Raw genomic sequence first — 16,090 nt, forward strand, 5'->3', positions numbered from 1 at the left:
ACACTAAGATTTCTCATAAAAAATGAATATATACTGTGCAGAGGATACGCTCACCTCCGTCTGTCCACCATCCAGAGAGAGATTTTTGCTGAAGATGATGGCAGGAGCAGCAGTGACCCGGACAGAGAAGTCCGTCAAGATTGGCGTCAGGATCGCTCTCCGCTCCTGCTGGCGCCTGATGCTGTACAAACAAGAGAAGATACTTCAGCTCGAAAATTACAGTTATTTTTTCCATAAAAACTGAGAGTTTATGTTATATCATTTAACAGACAGATTGACCATAAGATTGCAGTTATTCAGTGATGGGGGACCCATTATGTTTGCTTTTAAACAACTTAGGATATGTCAGTGAGCTATGCAAAACATGTTATTGACATTTTGTCCACAAAATCATTCTCAGGTAACGAGAGTTCAGTTCTGCCTTTTTGAGCTTCTTTCAGGATGAACTGTTGTAGGGTTCTGTCACTTTTATGCAAATAAGCTGTTGCTGGCCACGCCTCCCCAAGGGTTTCTAAACAGTATGTCAATAACAAGACACTACAGCGCATACAGGGTAATGCCAGCTGACCATTGTGTTGGTAGGTGAAGGGCAGTGCCCACTAATTGTGACTTAATCGCAAGGTTTTTGAAACAGCTCTTTTTCCAGACACCAAAACACATGAAATTATTGCCAAAAAATAGTTGGATGGATTTTTTTTTTTTTTTTTTTTAGAGCTCGGACTGTTTCTAGAAGCAGACGGGACACAAATGGAAGTGAAAATGTGTAAAAAATGAATTTTGTATAATAGGTCCCTCTTTCACTGCTTTGTTATGCTTAGCAATGATCAAAATGTTCAAAGAATTGCCATTTGGCAAAGTGTGAAAAGTCAACAAACACACAAGCAGAAAATGTTTGCAATTGAGGTGGAGCGTGGGGTATGTCACATACGCCAGCTACTTTTTCAGAATTCAATCCGACCCTGGGGCCTTTGCTGCACGTTATTCCTAGCCCCTTGTCTCTCTGCCCATTTCCTGTCCTAAATATTGCAAATACAGGCCACTACAGCAATAAAAACCTTATAAAAGAAAAAACATTGACAATTGATTTATGGTTGCATCCTTGGCTGAAGGGCAACATGGCATACCAGTATTTCAAGCATTTTGAGGCTTTTAATAAACTATAAAAAAATTAAAAAAATCACTTAAACATGGATATATTTTTTAACAAGCTTGTTTTCCAACTGTTCCATAACAAATTTCCACATTCCTGGTCAAAGATCTTATTGGTAAAGCTTCAATAAGATGAAAGATTGGGGTGTCATTTGACAGTTCTCGGTCGGGAACAAACCCCGTATTGTTTGCACAAGATCAAACTGAGAACGTCTCATATCAACTCTCTCCATTTCACTAATGTTCATTCCCACAATCAGGTCATATTTGTGGGAACATTTGTTAGCAGTAAAACAAACATACAAGAGAGCTTTATAAGGTGGTGTTAATTGCCACATCTGGCGCTATTAAAACAATCAAGTGGTGCAGCTTCCAATATTTATAGTTGGCCGGGATTACAAGAGGCCCAGAGTCTAGGTGGCCCAGACTACAGTACTTAACCGGAACCAATATCACATTCACTTCTGCTATACAAATGTGCATTACCAGTGCCCTTAAGGGATTATTTTCTGACACATTTCTTTGTGTACAGAATTTAAGAGGGGCCTAATTCAGAGGTGAAATGATCTGTGAGGCCAATTGGTGATGGCTAATCTCTCCTCAGACGGGGGATTGAAACAATGAGAGTCTCGTTGCAGAGGACAGGTGCTATCATTCAGCAGCAAGGCTTAGAGGCGCACGGTTCAATTTACCAGTATTATGACAACTCAAACGGACTTGAGAACACAACGTCTCTCTCGCTCTCTCCCTGTTGGCAAAATTGTTTTGTGCAAATGCCCTCCAAAACATTCATGCACGCACATGAAAAACTTTTCAAATTCAATGGCACACGGTCCAATCAGTAAGCTGAAACACAAATGGCAGCAGGAAGTAAAGAGAGGTCTGGCCAAGTGTCTCGCAGCACTATGACAGAGGGTTGTTTCCTAGTGGGCAACTGCAAACTGTGACGAGGACAGATCCTGTCAGCCGATCCGTGGTACTGGAATTTCCTCACAAAACCTCAGGAAGCTAACAGGGGCCGCTACGGATCCACAACTACTGAAACTGGAACCCTGAAGGCAACATAGTGAACATGCCATGAGTTGAAATCTAGAGAGGGCAGAGAATACTGATGCAGGGATGGAGGGAAAGGTGTGAACTCTGGAGGCGGCGTGTGTCAAAGCTTGTTAAAAGTGAGGCGGTGCGTTTCTGCCGGTGATTGTGGCGGACAAGTAAAGCTGTGAACTTGACTCCTCTGCTCCCCTTTCCTCAACCTGCTGGAGCATTCTCCATCACATGTTCGGTTATGACTCGGTGGTGGCTGACATGCAGAGCAGCAGGCTGAATAAAGCCTCTGACTGTGTTTGCTGCCAACGAGAAGGGAGCAGGGAAAGAGAAGGTCATTTTGTTTCTTAACGGTGGGACTCAATGGACATTTTTAATCGAGTTAATTGCAGGGTCTGTAATGAATTAATTGCATTTTAATCTAAAACCATGTTGACAAACTTAGCAACATTCGCAATTCAAAAAGCGCCTTTGCTGCTAAATTATTGAATGAATAGACAAACGAGCTCAAAAACAAAGATTTATTGTTTTTAATCTGTTATTTTGGTCTTTAGTGGAAAGTGATGTTATAGCCATTCAGCTTTCATTTTAGGAACTCCTGATCATTCATCGAAACTTCTTTAGAAATGTGGACTGTGGATGCTAACGTTAGCATTGAGGAGCATTTGTGCTGAAGCTACATGTTTAGCAGTCAGATGCTACTTTAGGTTTTTGAATAGCTTTGCTAATAGGCTAACATTTTTAGCACAATCTGAACACACCAACAGTCTTTTCCAGCGTCCCATCAGATTGTTTTTTGAAGTAAAAATGAATCCTCAATGAAGAGAAGAGAAAAGGCTTTGTCGATGTACAACACAGACACTGTTGTACATCCAAATTATTTAGTGTAGTAGAAACACAATACTAAAGTCCTAGCTTGGAATTTTTGTATTTCAAAATGAAAATGAAATTAATCAGGTTATATTTTATTCGCATTATAAGTAATTATTCAAAATGAGCATGTTAAAAGTCGTGAATCAGGACACAATTATTAAGAAAGAAGAGGAGCAGACATGCAGCAAGGGGTAGGCATCAAACGATGGATGACAGAGCAGACCTTTCCAATGTCTAACAAATAACCAGAGATGTCTTATTATGTATAGTTTACTTAAAACAGTTGAGTTGCAGTCAGTTGCATTATATGTAATATGATACATAACCATTTGGGATTTAAAAGCTGATACTTGATCACAATACACATGCAGAACAGAAAGCTCACAGCAGTCAGTGTCCAAGAACAGCAAGGAGCAGATAGCTACAGCTACTCACCGCCAGGCTGAACTGGTTTCATATAAATAAACTGCATTAAATATTGAATCTAGACCAAATGTACTTCAGCACACAAGTAAATTAATATCTCTCTGTACTTCTCATGCTGTACATTTTAAACTGAAGTATGTCTAAAGCAATTACTAAAAAAATTGGAACATTTTCTTGACTGAAAAACATACTTACTTACTCTGAACTGACTTTTAAGTGCTTTGTGGGCATCGTTTGCATTTATGAGAACATATACAGTAGCATGAGTCCATTCTGGAAGAAGAGTCTTTTTTTTTTTTTTTAAAAAAAGGACCCCAGTAAATAAATCTCAACTGGCTGCCACATAAAACTCTTACTACATCCCTGAGAGCCCAGGGCCCATACATCAGTATCAGCTGCAACACCAACAGTCTGCTTTTTTTCAGGCAGGACTCCAAAGGCTATCACTCTGCGAAAGTGTGTGTGTGTGTGTGTGTGTGTGTGTATGTGTGTGTATGTGAGAGAGAGAAAGAGAGAGTGTGTGCTAAAAACAAAGAAAATACTGATGTCCCTAATGAGTATGTATGATGGTTAGTTTGAACCTGCACCCGAGAGAGTGAAGAGGTCTGGGTGAGGACGGTGTGTGAATCTCAGCATGCATCACTTAAAGGCCTGATGACCTGGGAGCCCGGTCTCAATCAGGCCTCTGTTGATCTTGCAATGCATTCTTCCATGAGGGTTATTTTTAGTTGACAGGGAACAAATCTGCGTTTTTTTGCCTGCAAATCTGTGAGTTTTGGGCCAGTTCCCTTCCATACATGAGTGGAAAAAAGGATGTGGTGCCAAACGGGCTGTAACATTTCTGCTTGTTTTAGCTCCTGATCCTATAAAAGCAGAAAAATAGTCACGGTTTGTATTTATGAGTGAAAATGTAACGGCTCCTTAATATGGAAATAATTTAATGAACAATAAACTGACTGAAATACTGTCACATTGCACACAGTTATAATGGGAACATTAGGAAAATTAGTACCACCCCTGACTGTATGCATGAGATTTTATTATTTCTGTTTAATAATAATAAAAAAAAAACAGTTTTCCGTTATTTAGGGATCTTTACTTAGTCACAGAGTAGGTTGCTGATATATTATACATTTTTAAAGATACATGTTTGTCACATATTGCATAAACTACAAGAATAGGCATTTTTGTAGGGCTGCAAACAATTATTTTAGTAATTAATTATCCTATTGATTATTATGAGTAATTAGAAAATAAAACTGCACTTAGGTTTATTTTATACAATATTATAAATAAATGAGATAATGTAAATAAATGAATAATTCAGTATTTTCTTTTGAATGAAAAAAAATAAACATTTTATCGCCTGAATTACGTCATAGTATTTGTTTAGAGTACGATTGATAATTTGTAGTAAATAATGCATCTGCAGATAAAAAAACAGATGTACATATAAACATGTAAAAAGTTCAGCTCTTTCTGCTTGACTTTGCATCAATAAAGTGAAGGGCTAAATGTAATAGGATTTTTTATTTTTTTTTTATTTTATTTTTACAGAATTTGAACTAGGTGAAGCTAAAACTGCCACTTGCGGAGTTTTGGGTAGAACATACTAATAGAAAATGGTTTTTCGCAAACTGCATGTTTCAGAGTCTGAATACTCCAGTTAACGATTATTAACATACTAACTTTAGATACTCTATTTATCAGAAAGAGAAGAAAGGTTACCAAGTAAGTGTAAATGATACATCCATAAATCATTAAGTAGCCTTATGTAGCATTAGTTGTAACTGTTCCTGCAAACCTGCTCGCCATGTTCCACTCCAGGGCTGGGTTCTGAGAGCTCCTCTCATTTTCTGCCGACGCCCCTCCTTTAGCTCCTTCCTTCTCCGGCTTGAGCTGCTCCCACAGAGCGGTACCAATGTTGATAGACTGGAGATCAATCTGATACTGTCGGTCCTCCACCTCTGAACCTGGGTCACGCAGAATGCCTAGGTTCAGTGCACGCCTGCAGGGAAAACAAGAGAGAAGGTACCAACCCACTTTAATGCTAAGTTGAGTTTTGGAACTACAGTGTGGTAGCATAGAAGAGTAAAAGACAACAACAAAAAATAAAAACTTTTTTTTCTTTATGTTGGATGTGAGTGTACTGTGAATCATAGTCAGTAAGCAAGAGTCTCAATCAACAGATTGGAAATTCACGGCTAAGGCGAGAGATCATGTTGACAGCACAGCTGGTCACGCAATCCCCAAATCAAATAAAAACATATTCACATGTTACAACGGTCCAGTCAAATCAAACTGAGACAAGATCTGAAAATGAATACTTAGCGACTTTTCCCATCCAATTAAACAGAATTATAGTTCAGAGTATTTAAGCTGTTTTGCAAAAAACTGGCAAACATTTTAGCTGTAACGACAAGTGGCCCCACAAAACGACCTCAAGCTTTCAATTAAATGAAGGGAAAGCTTTTTATGTGTCAATTCGTACAAAATTTTAATAGCCATGTAACATTTTCCTTCCGCTTCATAAAAAAGGCCTACCTGCGCAGATCTATTACATTAAACCCCAATAAAAACACAATTAAAGAATGTGGTTTTATTATGACAAAATGTAAAAACAAGTACAAAATGTGTTCTCCTCATAGGCTCTGCAAATCCAGTCTTCTACCAGTCTCACTATGGATGACTTAAAAAAACAAAGCTTCTAAAAAGAAATGAAGTAAACTTAGAAAAATGACCTCCACATACCTCAGGTGAAATCATTAGATTTATCCAAACTTCTGCTTTATGCCACCTTATCATCACTGGCAGCACGCGCTGCTTAGAGCCTGCTCAGCAGCCCTGAAAAAGCTGCTCTTATCCTTTCTATTCCCGTCTACAAAAAAACACAACTTTTACAGTATACACAAACTGTAACACGGCAGAGGAGATGTAGAGATGCATCGGCACTGGGCAGCAGTGTCTGCAGTGGAACGGCTGCAGTCGAGGGAGCGAGCACTGACCCGTCCATGCCAAGAAAAAATGATGTCATCTATTTTGCCTTCGAGAGACAAGATTCAGACGAAAATTCACGGGGCAAAAAAGGAATAATCAGAATTCGACATCTGCATATGACATCAGAGCTTTCAGTTCATTATGAAATGTTTATTTGTGCCGGTGAATTCAAATGAGAGCTTAAATGGCATAAATGAAGGCTTAAAATGGCTACAGATGTAGCGGCAGCATGAGCAGGGTTATTTGTTTCGGCAACGTCAATGGCAATTTTCAGATAGCATTTCGCTCTCCTTGCCACATTGGGAAGGCCTCTACCAGAGCATGATGTTATGACAATGAGCACCAGCAACAAAAACAATGGCAATGGGAGATTAGAGGTGCATAACTGGGCTTAGTTGGATTTGTTGACATACAAACAAGTGAAACAGATCCTTAATCAACATTTGGAACCACATTTATCAACAAAGCATAATAGAAATCAAACTAAGAGTTGGGTAGGATTTGGGTGGGATGTGTCAGTCGAGATTCATTAGGGTTTTTGTAACAGTACCTCCACCACCCTGCGCAACCCCACACTGTCTTTTTCACTTTAAACAAACCACGGTTACCTCATGTGCTTTCCAAATTATCTCTTAACTGTGGCTTATTTAGGGGGACTCTCTTTCTCACAATCAGCCTAACATGTGAATCTGCAGCCAAGTCTCCGCATTGCCGAACAGCGGGGTCATCTCCAATGACATAAATAAATATGATAAACATTTGTCTTGGTCATACAGCCAGTGGAAAACGGTGTGATTTAATATCAAAAGACATATTTCAGCAAATCGCAGGAAACTAAAGAGCTTCATTTCTGACAAATGAGGAGAGGAGGAATTTTGGAAGTTCCCCTTGGGGTGAAATAATAATTGAAGCCAGATTTTCTCGTTGTACATGTGGGGGGAGAACACTGGCGGTTTGACATATTTGATTGGTCATGTGAAGACCACACTGCTTGGCCGAGAGGAATCAGAAAGGGTAAAAAAAAAAAAAAAACTTTCAAACTTACAAACATACACAGTAAAGCAGGTGGAGAAAACACTTAACTGGATCTCATATGCATCTAAAATCTGCTAAGAAATACTACATTAATGGAAATAATGCATTTGTAAATGGAGGAAACCAGAGGGTGGATAGGGACACAGAGTCAGAGGGGGAAAGGGGAATTAATGTGGCCCTTGTTCTGTTCAAGAGCCAAACTTACTTTAATTACAAAAACAGAAACATTACTTTTTTTATGACAATATTCTGCCGTTTGTAAAAAATAAAAAATAAAAATGGATCAAAAGCTTCAAAGAAAAGTTCTGTCTCAGTACTAGTACTCATGGCTATTATTCTAAAAAACATTTATTCATCTTCTGACACAATCTAAACCTAACTTATAACTGGAAAGTCACTGGGCTGATTCTGCATCAGAGCTGAAATATGATGGCTCACATCAAACTTTAATATGGAACCAAATGAAACCATCCAGCCTATTCTAGCTGATTCTAGTAAAGACATGGCCATGCTGTTCGTTTGCAACGCTTTAGAAAGACCACTGCTTCATCACTCCAAAAGAAATACTTTTATTCAAATAAACAAGCTTGTAGCACTCGGGTTAATAAAGACATTAATTCATGTAAATACATAGACTCGTAACAACAAAACATATAGCCCGGCTGCCTGTTCTGGCACTATGAATTTTCCTACTCAGAACCACTTTCAACTGACAACCAGAACTTTGGATGGTAGGAAGTAGTAGTTGTAATAAAATAAAATCTAACTAAATGAACATACATAAATAAAAAACTCATAACAACTGGAGCCAAATGGCTAAATAAGAAAAGAGGTTTGTTGAAAAGGAGAGAAAGTGGAAACTGGGAGAACTTGATTACTATGCAGAACATCTGAAGGCTAACTGCGTTCAAGGTTGTAAAACAAACCACAGTGGGATCTGGTTAAGGCTCAGGGTCCAATGCTAGATGTGTGGGAGCGGCGGGTTGTGCTAAAGGCCTCATGCACAGGAGTCTGTGGAGCAGGCTGCAGCATGGCCCGTAGCTTTATACGGTCTCCCAACCTCCATCAACGTTTTACCCAATCCATATGCTTCGACCCCAAGCCTGTGGGGCAGGAAGCAACAGGGCAATGCCAAGTGCTTCTGGCTTCTGGATCTCGTCACTCTGAAATGTGCAACCTTAACCCACAACCCAGGTCTGTTCTTCACTCCATTTCCCCAACAATCACATACAATAAATGACTGCCTACCTAGTCTGCAGATTAAATATCTGTGTGTGTGTGTGCGTGTGTACTTGTATATAGTATATACAGAGAACCACATTCACAATATTTACCAACAAAGGGAGGTCATTTGTGGAAAGTGGGGACCTTCTCCTGGTCCTTACTACTTTGGAGGCCTACTGTGCTCTATTAGTTGTTTTTAGAGGTAGGGTATGAATTAAGTTTTAGACAGGGTTAGGGCTAGGAATAGACTAGTAGTGGTAAGGGTTTAGGCATAAATGCAGTAACTGAAATGAATGGAAGTCAATCCAAAGTCTTCAGATTGTATAGAAGTACAAATATGTGTGCATGTGTGTGTGTATTTGCTTAGCAACTATTTAGGACAATTTGTGGCATATTTACTAACCTTCTGAAGACCGATAGGCCTTATGGGGACAAAAGCCTGGCCCTAATACAGTGGACCAGGGGTTAGGTTTAGAGGTACGATGTGAACTAGGTTTTAGTTAATGTTAGGATTCTGAATATACTAGTAATGTTTAGGGTTGGGGAAAATGTCTGGGTTAGGCGTACATGGAGTTACTCAAATAACTCCATGTATTTGAGTATGGACCATATGGGTCCATATGGTCCATATGCACCATATGGGCCCACCTAATATGGGTGGACCCACAAACATGTTTGTGTGTGTGGCCTTGTATTTGTTATGTTGTAAGGACCATTATCCTAACACATACTAAGTTGTGGGGAATCACTGGTCTCCATGAGGAGGGATGCTGTTTATGGGTTAGGTTTAGGACTAAGATATGCATAGAGTTTAGATTTAGGTATGTTTTGGTAATGGTCAGGGTAAAGTTATGGAAATGATTGGAAGTCAATGGAAAATCCTTGTAAAGATAGAGAGCCATAATGTTTGTATATGTGTGTGTGTTGACTCCCTACCTGTTATTCCTAGTAGAACACACAATTAGGGTATTTCATTGAGACCTCAGGCTTCTTTCTTCCAACTCAAACTAAATCAGGTTTGTATTTGTCAGATATTTCATGAGTGAACTGTGCTTTGGTCGGATCTCCACTACAGACAGACAGGCAAACAGACAGACTCTTTGGCTCTGAATGTTATTAGCTCAACACCTTCAGCACCAACTCGCTCCTCCACGCATTTCCGTTGTGGGTAAGTCAAAGCCCCACAGTGGCTTCTCAATCAGCGTGCTCTGACTCCTAGTGGCTTAAAGTGGAGATCCCTGGGGATGTGTGTGTGTGTGCTGAAGGGGAATTCAAGAGCATTATGATTCATGAATCTTGCAATTACTTGGCGAGTTAAGCACACTTTACCTACAGTGGTTCACTCCGTACTGCCAGAAATTCTACAACTTCTAAATTGGGGATTTATTCTGAGTTGTGGATTTATATCTCCAGTCAAGTTCAATTGCTGTTAATTTGCATCTACCAATTATAGTAATTAAGGCTCTAAATTACAACACTGAACAGCTCTTAGAACGAAGCAGGAAAATGATGTGGTGGAATATGGGGAGTCAGCAGAATATAACGGACTGTCACGGCAGTGCTACTGAAATTATTTTTGATCCCAAGCTTTTCAACAGGGTTCCAAAAGCAAAAAAAAAAAAAAAACTACAATAGTTCATTCCAGGATAGTCCAAGGTACTCCGGGTGTGTTTGGAGAAGTACATTGTTGTTGATTTTTATTTTCTTTTTTTCTTTTTAAATCAAACAATAAACGGAAACCGGTGCTTTTGATGTGCTGACAAATTCCCATGACAAAAACTCAAACATCCATTCATTTTTATCCTGGCAGCATTTACTCCCCTCCACTGCTGTTCCTAACAGAAGCCTGTTATTCATTAGGCTGATTGCACTTTAAAGACACTCATGCTTGACCAATTATATCATATTTACACAAGATCTTAAGAGTAAACTATTACTTCTATATACAAAGCAAGCAAAGCGAGGATTAGCCTGAGTTTATACCACCCTCAAGACACCAGTATGTGATAGTGATGAGTTAAAAGAAAATGACTACAGAAGACAGGCTGCTGTTTACATTGACCTGGTGTACTGCGAAACGCAGAGTGTGCACTTTGATTTCAACATATCTTAATTACAGGAGTCATTTATCTCCTCAGTTTACATGTCAGTGAAGTTGTATGGCTCTAAACAGGGCTTGAGATGGAAAGAAACAAACTAGTGCACCACATGATATCCTGATCAAAATGTCAAATATATGAACTCAACAGAAGGTGGCTGAAAACGGAATAGGCTCCTAACATTGGGGGACGGGAGGAGAGGGTCCACCTTTCCCCTCATATCCATACTTTGATGGAGGGGTTCCCAAAGTGGGGGTTATGAGACGCAAAGTCGGGGGACTCTGAATGAATTTCAGAATTACAGTGATGTCACCCTTGAGGTGCATGTAAATAAATATACATCATAAAATAATTGTATCATTAAATATTTAATTAGATAATGTACAATAGGACTGCACCAATAAATCGGCCCTGATATCTTTAATTCTAGTAGATTGGCGATCGTCCAATATTTACACATGAAGCCGATCTTATCTACCTCAGGAAAGGTCTGTCTTTATTTGCTCAGCTGTGACAGAGGTTTGACTGACAGACCGGCCCACCAGGTCACGTCTAGACATTTGAAAATAACATTAGTCACCCCCTGTAGCCAGCTCAGCAACTTTCTTGCTATATTTAGCACTACAGACAAAAAAAAAATCGGTATTGGCCAAAATTGGAATGGGCAGGTGAGGCTTTTTAAAGATCGGTAATCATCAATCAGCCAGAAAACTGTGATCATCAGTGCACTCCTAATTTACAGTAATACTTTTTAGTATTTTTTCTAAAAGAAATTGATTCAAAAATACATATAATTATATGACTATATTTTTAACTTTTCTTTTCTTATTTAACCTTCTTTTTCTTTCTTTTTTTAACCAGAATTCAAACCCATTGAAATTAAAAACCTCCTCTTCAAGGAAGTCCTTGCCAAAAGGTAGCAACAACACAGAAAAATACACAGTTGAACAAAAATGTCAAACTATTAAAATCAGTACATGTCAGAATTGGCCTCAAGAACCTTTGGCTTGGATTTAGAAGCACTAAATGAGAAGAATTCAATTAATCTAAAAGTTTCTTGTAGTAAGTTCCAAGAAGACAGAGCAGAATAAGCAAAAGCCTTCATGTCCAATTTAGTCCGAACAAAAGGGACCGAAAGAAGCAGTAAATTGTGTGAGCAAAAAGTGTATAAGTCAACATTTCTCAGTGCAATTGCAGAACAAGTATATGCTGGCAGGAGTCCAAGCAGTGCCTTGTAAATAAAAGTTAACCACAGGGAGTTGCTTTGGGCAGCCAGACCAGGCCATCCTGGTAAATAAATAAATAAAAATAGGAAATCGCTATATATATTTTTTGGGGGTTGCCAGGTGCCAGTTGCTGGCGCTGTTATTTTGGCGGTCAGGATGAAAAGTTTGGGAACCTTTGCCGGATTTGTAAACTCATTGTGGGATTAAGTTTCACAATTGTCTGTGGAGTCACAACAATCTCATGATGGGAGTATTTGTTACCACATTCAACCACAAAGTATTTTTGAAGCTCTGTCTTTATATATGTATATATAAATATATATCCGACATTCCTGGCTACACATCAGTCAGAATGGTGATGCACCTTCAAAACTTCCCTTTCAGCCTGAGAGGATCTGCAGTTTGTCCAACAGCACTGCAAGGGTCATTTATTGAACTGCACAGATGCTGTCCTCATCCCCGCTGCTTCTGTTCTGCTTTCCTTTACACACACACGCACACACACACACCGAGACACACTTTGCCTGGCCTGGTTAGCCTTAACTGTGCTCCTCTCTGCTTCTGCCTGCATGTAGCTCCAAGCACGGAACATTCCGGGGTAACAGAGACTGTAATTCACTAGCTTTTTAAAAGGCTCTGACTCACTGGATTCCTCCATACAGTAGGTACATCTGCAATGGATCTACTGAACAAAGGCACCTTGGATTCTCATTTAGGAACAACTTCAGTTCTGGCTGCTGCTGAAAATCACTGACAGGTCGCTGTGCGCACCACCCCGTCTCAGATCTCCAACATTATATATGCATTTGAAGTTGATGAGTCATTGATGTCTATATAAAGGGTGGACAGAGCTACCATTTTCCCTTAAAACCCACCAATGATTGGGGAATTCCTGTTAACAGCAACTCATTTGATTCACTTTCTTTCCTCCTCTGGAAATTGGAATGAAGTCGGTGGGAGTCTTAGCGGTGCTTTGTTGATGTAGAACTGTGACGGGGATGCCTAGCTGGACCAAGACATGTCACATTGTAATCCAACCACCTGTTTAATTTCACAGATCTTATCTTTAAACAATCATCTAAGAAATGTGATTAACCACAACTCCCTCAGCTGCCTGGAGGTTTTAAAGGCTGTTAATTTTTTTTCTTTTATTTAATTCTTTTTTGCAATAACCTCACCCCCCAAGCATTGACCGTCAACAGATGTGACTGAGACAGTGGGAGGGGAGTCTTCCTTCTCCGTTTTGCTCCGTTGGACTTGTTCCTAATTTGTTTGTGACGTTTCACAAATGTAGAAAATGACAGAAAAAAAATGGGATGAGTTTGGAGGATTATACATGAATATTTATGTTACACTAGATGAACAAAGTGCCATTAAATCAGCACCAATTTGACAGAATGAAACCAACTGAAGTTGTTGCAATTTAAACAGCAGTATCAGCAATACTGGCAGGTTTTCTGAAATAATACGTAAATAAAAAAGCTGTAAAATGAGCAGCGATGAATGAATCTCTCTCCATTTTGACATTTGGGTCAAACAGAAAGGAGATTTACAATCATATATTATTAGGAAAGGAGCAGAAAATAAACCAAAACATCCCTCCGACATCTAAAGCTGAGATGGCTACAGGCTCCGCAGCGCTCCTTGTGATTTACTCCTGCATATAAATTGTTCAATCCTGCTCCTGGAAGGAGAGTGTTTTATAGAGCTGTAAAATTAGGCGCATTTTATGGATCCCACAGCTTCAGCTACTTGTGTGCTTTTTTTTTTTTCTTTCTTTCCTCGCTCTTCCACTTGATATTGATTAAGACGTTTAATATCGCCAAGCTGCTGTAAAGCAGTGTACACAAAGACACGGTACAAAGCAATCTGAAGAATGCTCATCTTTATCTCTGAAAGGAAAGCTTTTTTGGAGGAGCTCTTTCAAGTTGATTACATTTTGTTTACAGCAATTATTGAATTCCGACAAATATTTAAAGCAACAAGATTACATATCAAGGCCCGATCCGTTTTGGACGCAGAACAAAAAGTTTCCTAAACAAAGTCAGGGAACTGATGGCCATATTTGATTAGGTTAACGCATGCTCCAGGTTAAGCAGACAGATTGAACAAACATGTAATTAGATAGCTACAACAGTAGGACCTTCTTGTTTCTTTCTTCTTAACTTTAAACAACATTTTGTTCAAAGGCAAGTACCACTGCAGCAAAGTAAAGGCGCGATGAAACAGAATACGACAGCTTGCTGCTGGAAGCTCCCACATAATGGGAATTAAAAACGTCTGTCAATAGCTCCGCAGAAAGAGAGGCTGGCTTTTATGAGCAGCTCAAAAGCCCCCCCGGTTCAGCCCAGTCCTGCAGGACTGCACACACTTTCTCATGAGATAGTGTCCAAATACTTTGATGTCAGCGCGGAAAAACTGCATAAAATAATTGCAATAATCTGGAGAACACATGGCTGCTGCACCAGCTAATTCTTCCTCCTCTGTGAATGACTACAGAACCAATGTTTATAATTATGAGGCGGATCTCCAATTCATCCAGGCCGCCGAGTGTATTTACACAAGGTGACATTTCTCTGTGAGAATTTCTTTCCACGTTCTCCCCCCTGACTAAAGAACTAACATTGCAGAGCTAATCTATGTGCCATCCAGTTCTGCTGGAGATGCTGTTCATTTGGAAAAGGCAGAAAGACCAGAGAAAAAAATAAACTTAAAAAAAAAAAAAAAAATAAAAATCAGCAGATTTGCAGGAATCAGTCAAAGCAGGCAAAACAAGCTATGATACGGCTCGTCCATGACATACAGGTAGCACTGCAATAACATTTATGTAAGGTGTTTTGAATTATACAAAAGAACGCTGAGTTCACTTTAGAACCAGGAGACCTACAAGTTTTGAAAGTATAGAACACAAATCAAAATTGGCCTTTTGGTTGTTTTTAGGAGCATGTTTGTAATTTTAGTAGACTCCTCTGACATAAAAACAACCTTGGGAATGGCACCTCTTGATTATGCTGAATTGATGTTCAGCTGCTTAAGGGCAACAGAGAAAAGGATGAAGATATTCTCATCTGCTTTTTTTAATGACGCTCCTAGAACTATATATATATATATATATATATATATATATATATATATATATATATATATATAATTAATCAAAGTTCACCTTCTTCTAGAAGAGGAAACAGCTAACTATCTAAGGCAACTGCAGCTATTTTTGAGTCTACACTTTCTAAGATAAGAACATTTGCTGTTTTATTCTATGTTTTACTTGTTAACATCTGCTGAGCTCAGTCAGCAGCATTATTAATTAAATCACTAATTGTTCTCTCTAGATTTTCTACCTGTACTGGTTCCTAGAGCCAACTCATCAACTTAAGGATAGAGTTAAAATTTTCCTTCTTGATAAAGCCTGAACCGCTTCATCACTCCATCTTGTTGAGTCACAAATCTGTTGGTCATCTGTCTCTTGTAGGTGAAAACACTAAAAAGGATCCTGATGTTATTAATTACATAACATTCATCTGACAGAATTAATTCTCCATCTTCTCAAATTCTCAGTTTGTTCACACTTTGACTAATACTTGCCTGGCTTCCATTATTGGTGATGACAAACGGATAACGTAAACCAGAATATTTCCATAACCCAACTGGGTTCATTGGATGTCAACCAAGAAAAAAAGCTACGATTAACAACTGACCGGGTTGTATGTTTGAAATGTTTAGCTTGACATGCTCACATATCACAAAAACATGCAAGATTTTCATATATGTTGATAAAACACTTCTAACAACATGTTCAATTTAAACTTTGTTCAGAGCAAAAACGCTTGAATTTCCTGGTGACCTCTCTCTTCTAAAGCTCTGTTCAAAAGCTTTCTTTTTAAAACATAATATATGAAACAGAAAAACCCACTTCTTATATCCTAAACCTAAACATTGCAAACATGTTGAAAAGAGTTGGTCAACAGCTGGTATTGTGATATGCCACATAACCCAAAGAAGACAAAGAAGGCT

At 39.0% G+C, this 16,090-nt stretch overlaps 1 protein-coding gene across 2 annotated transcripts in view; it reads right to left on the bottom strand.

Moving 5' to 3' along the window:
• vps13b (vacuolar protein sorting 13 homolog B) overlaps positions 1 to 16,090 on the bottom strand; it is a 298,354-nt gene that overhangs the window by 118,631 nt on the left and 163,633 nt on the right. For both annotated transcript variants that reach the window (XM_015003945.2, XM_015003947.2), the window contains exons 32-33: positions 5,297 to 5,500; positions 55 to 181 (exon numbers count right to left, since the gene is read on the bottom strand). In XM_015003945.2, coding sequence (XP_014859431.2) covers positions 55 to 181; positions 5,297 to 5,500 — 331 coding nt within the window. The remainder of the gene's footprint in view (positions 1 to 54; positions 182 to 5,296; positions 5,501 to 16,090) is intronic.

The sequence above is a fragment of the Poecilia mexicana genome, unplaced genomic scaffold, assembly GCF_051168715.1.
Source record: "Poecilia mexicana isolate PSO_F unplaced genomic scaffold, ASM5116871v1 scaffold_6, whole genome shotgun sequence".
Taxonomy (NCBI): Eukaryota; Metazoa; Chordata; class Actinopteri; order Cyprinodontiformes; family Poeciliidae; genus Poecilia; species Poecilia mexicana.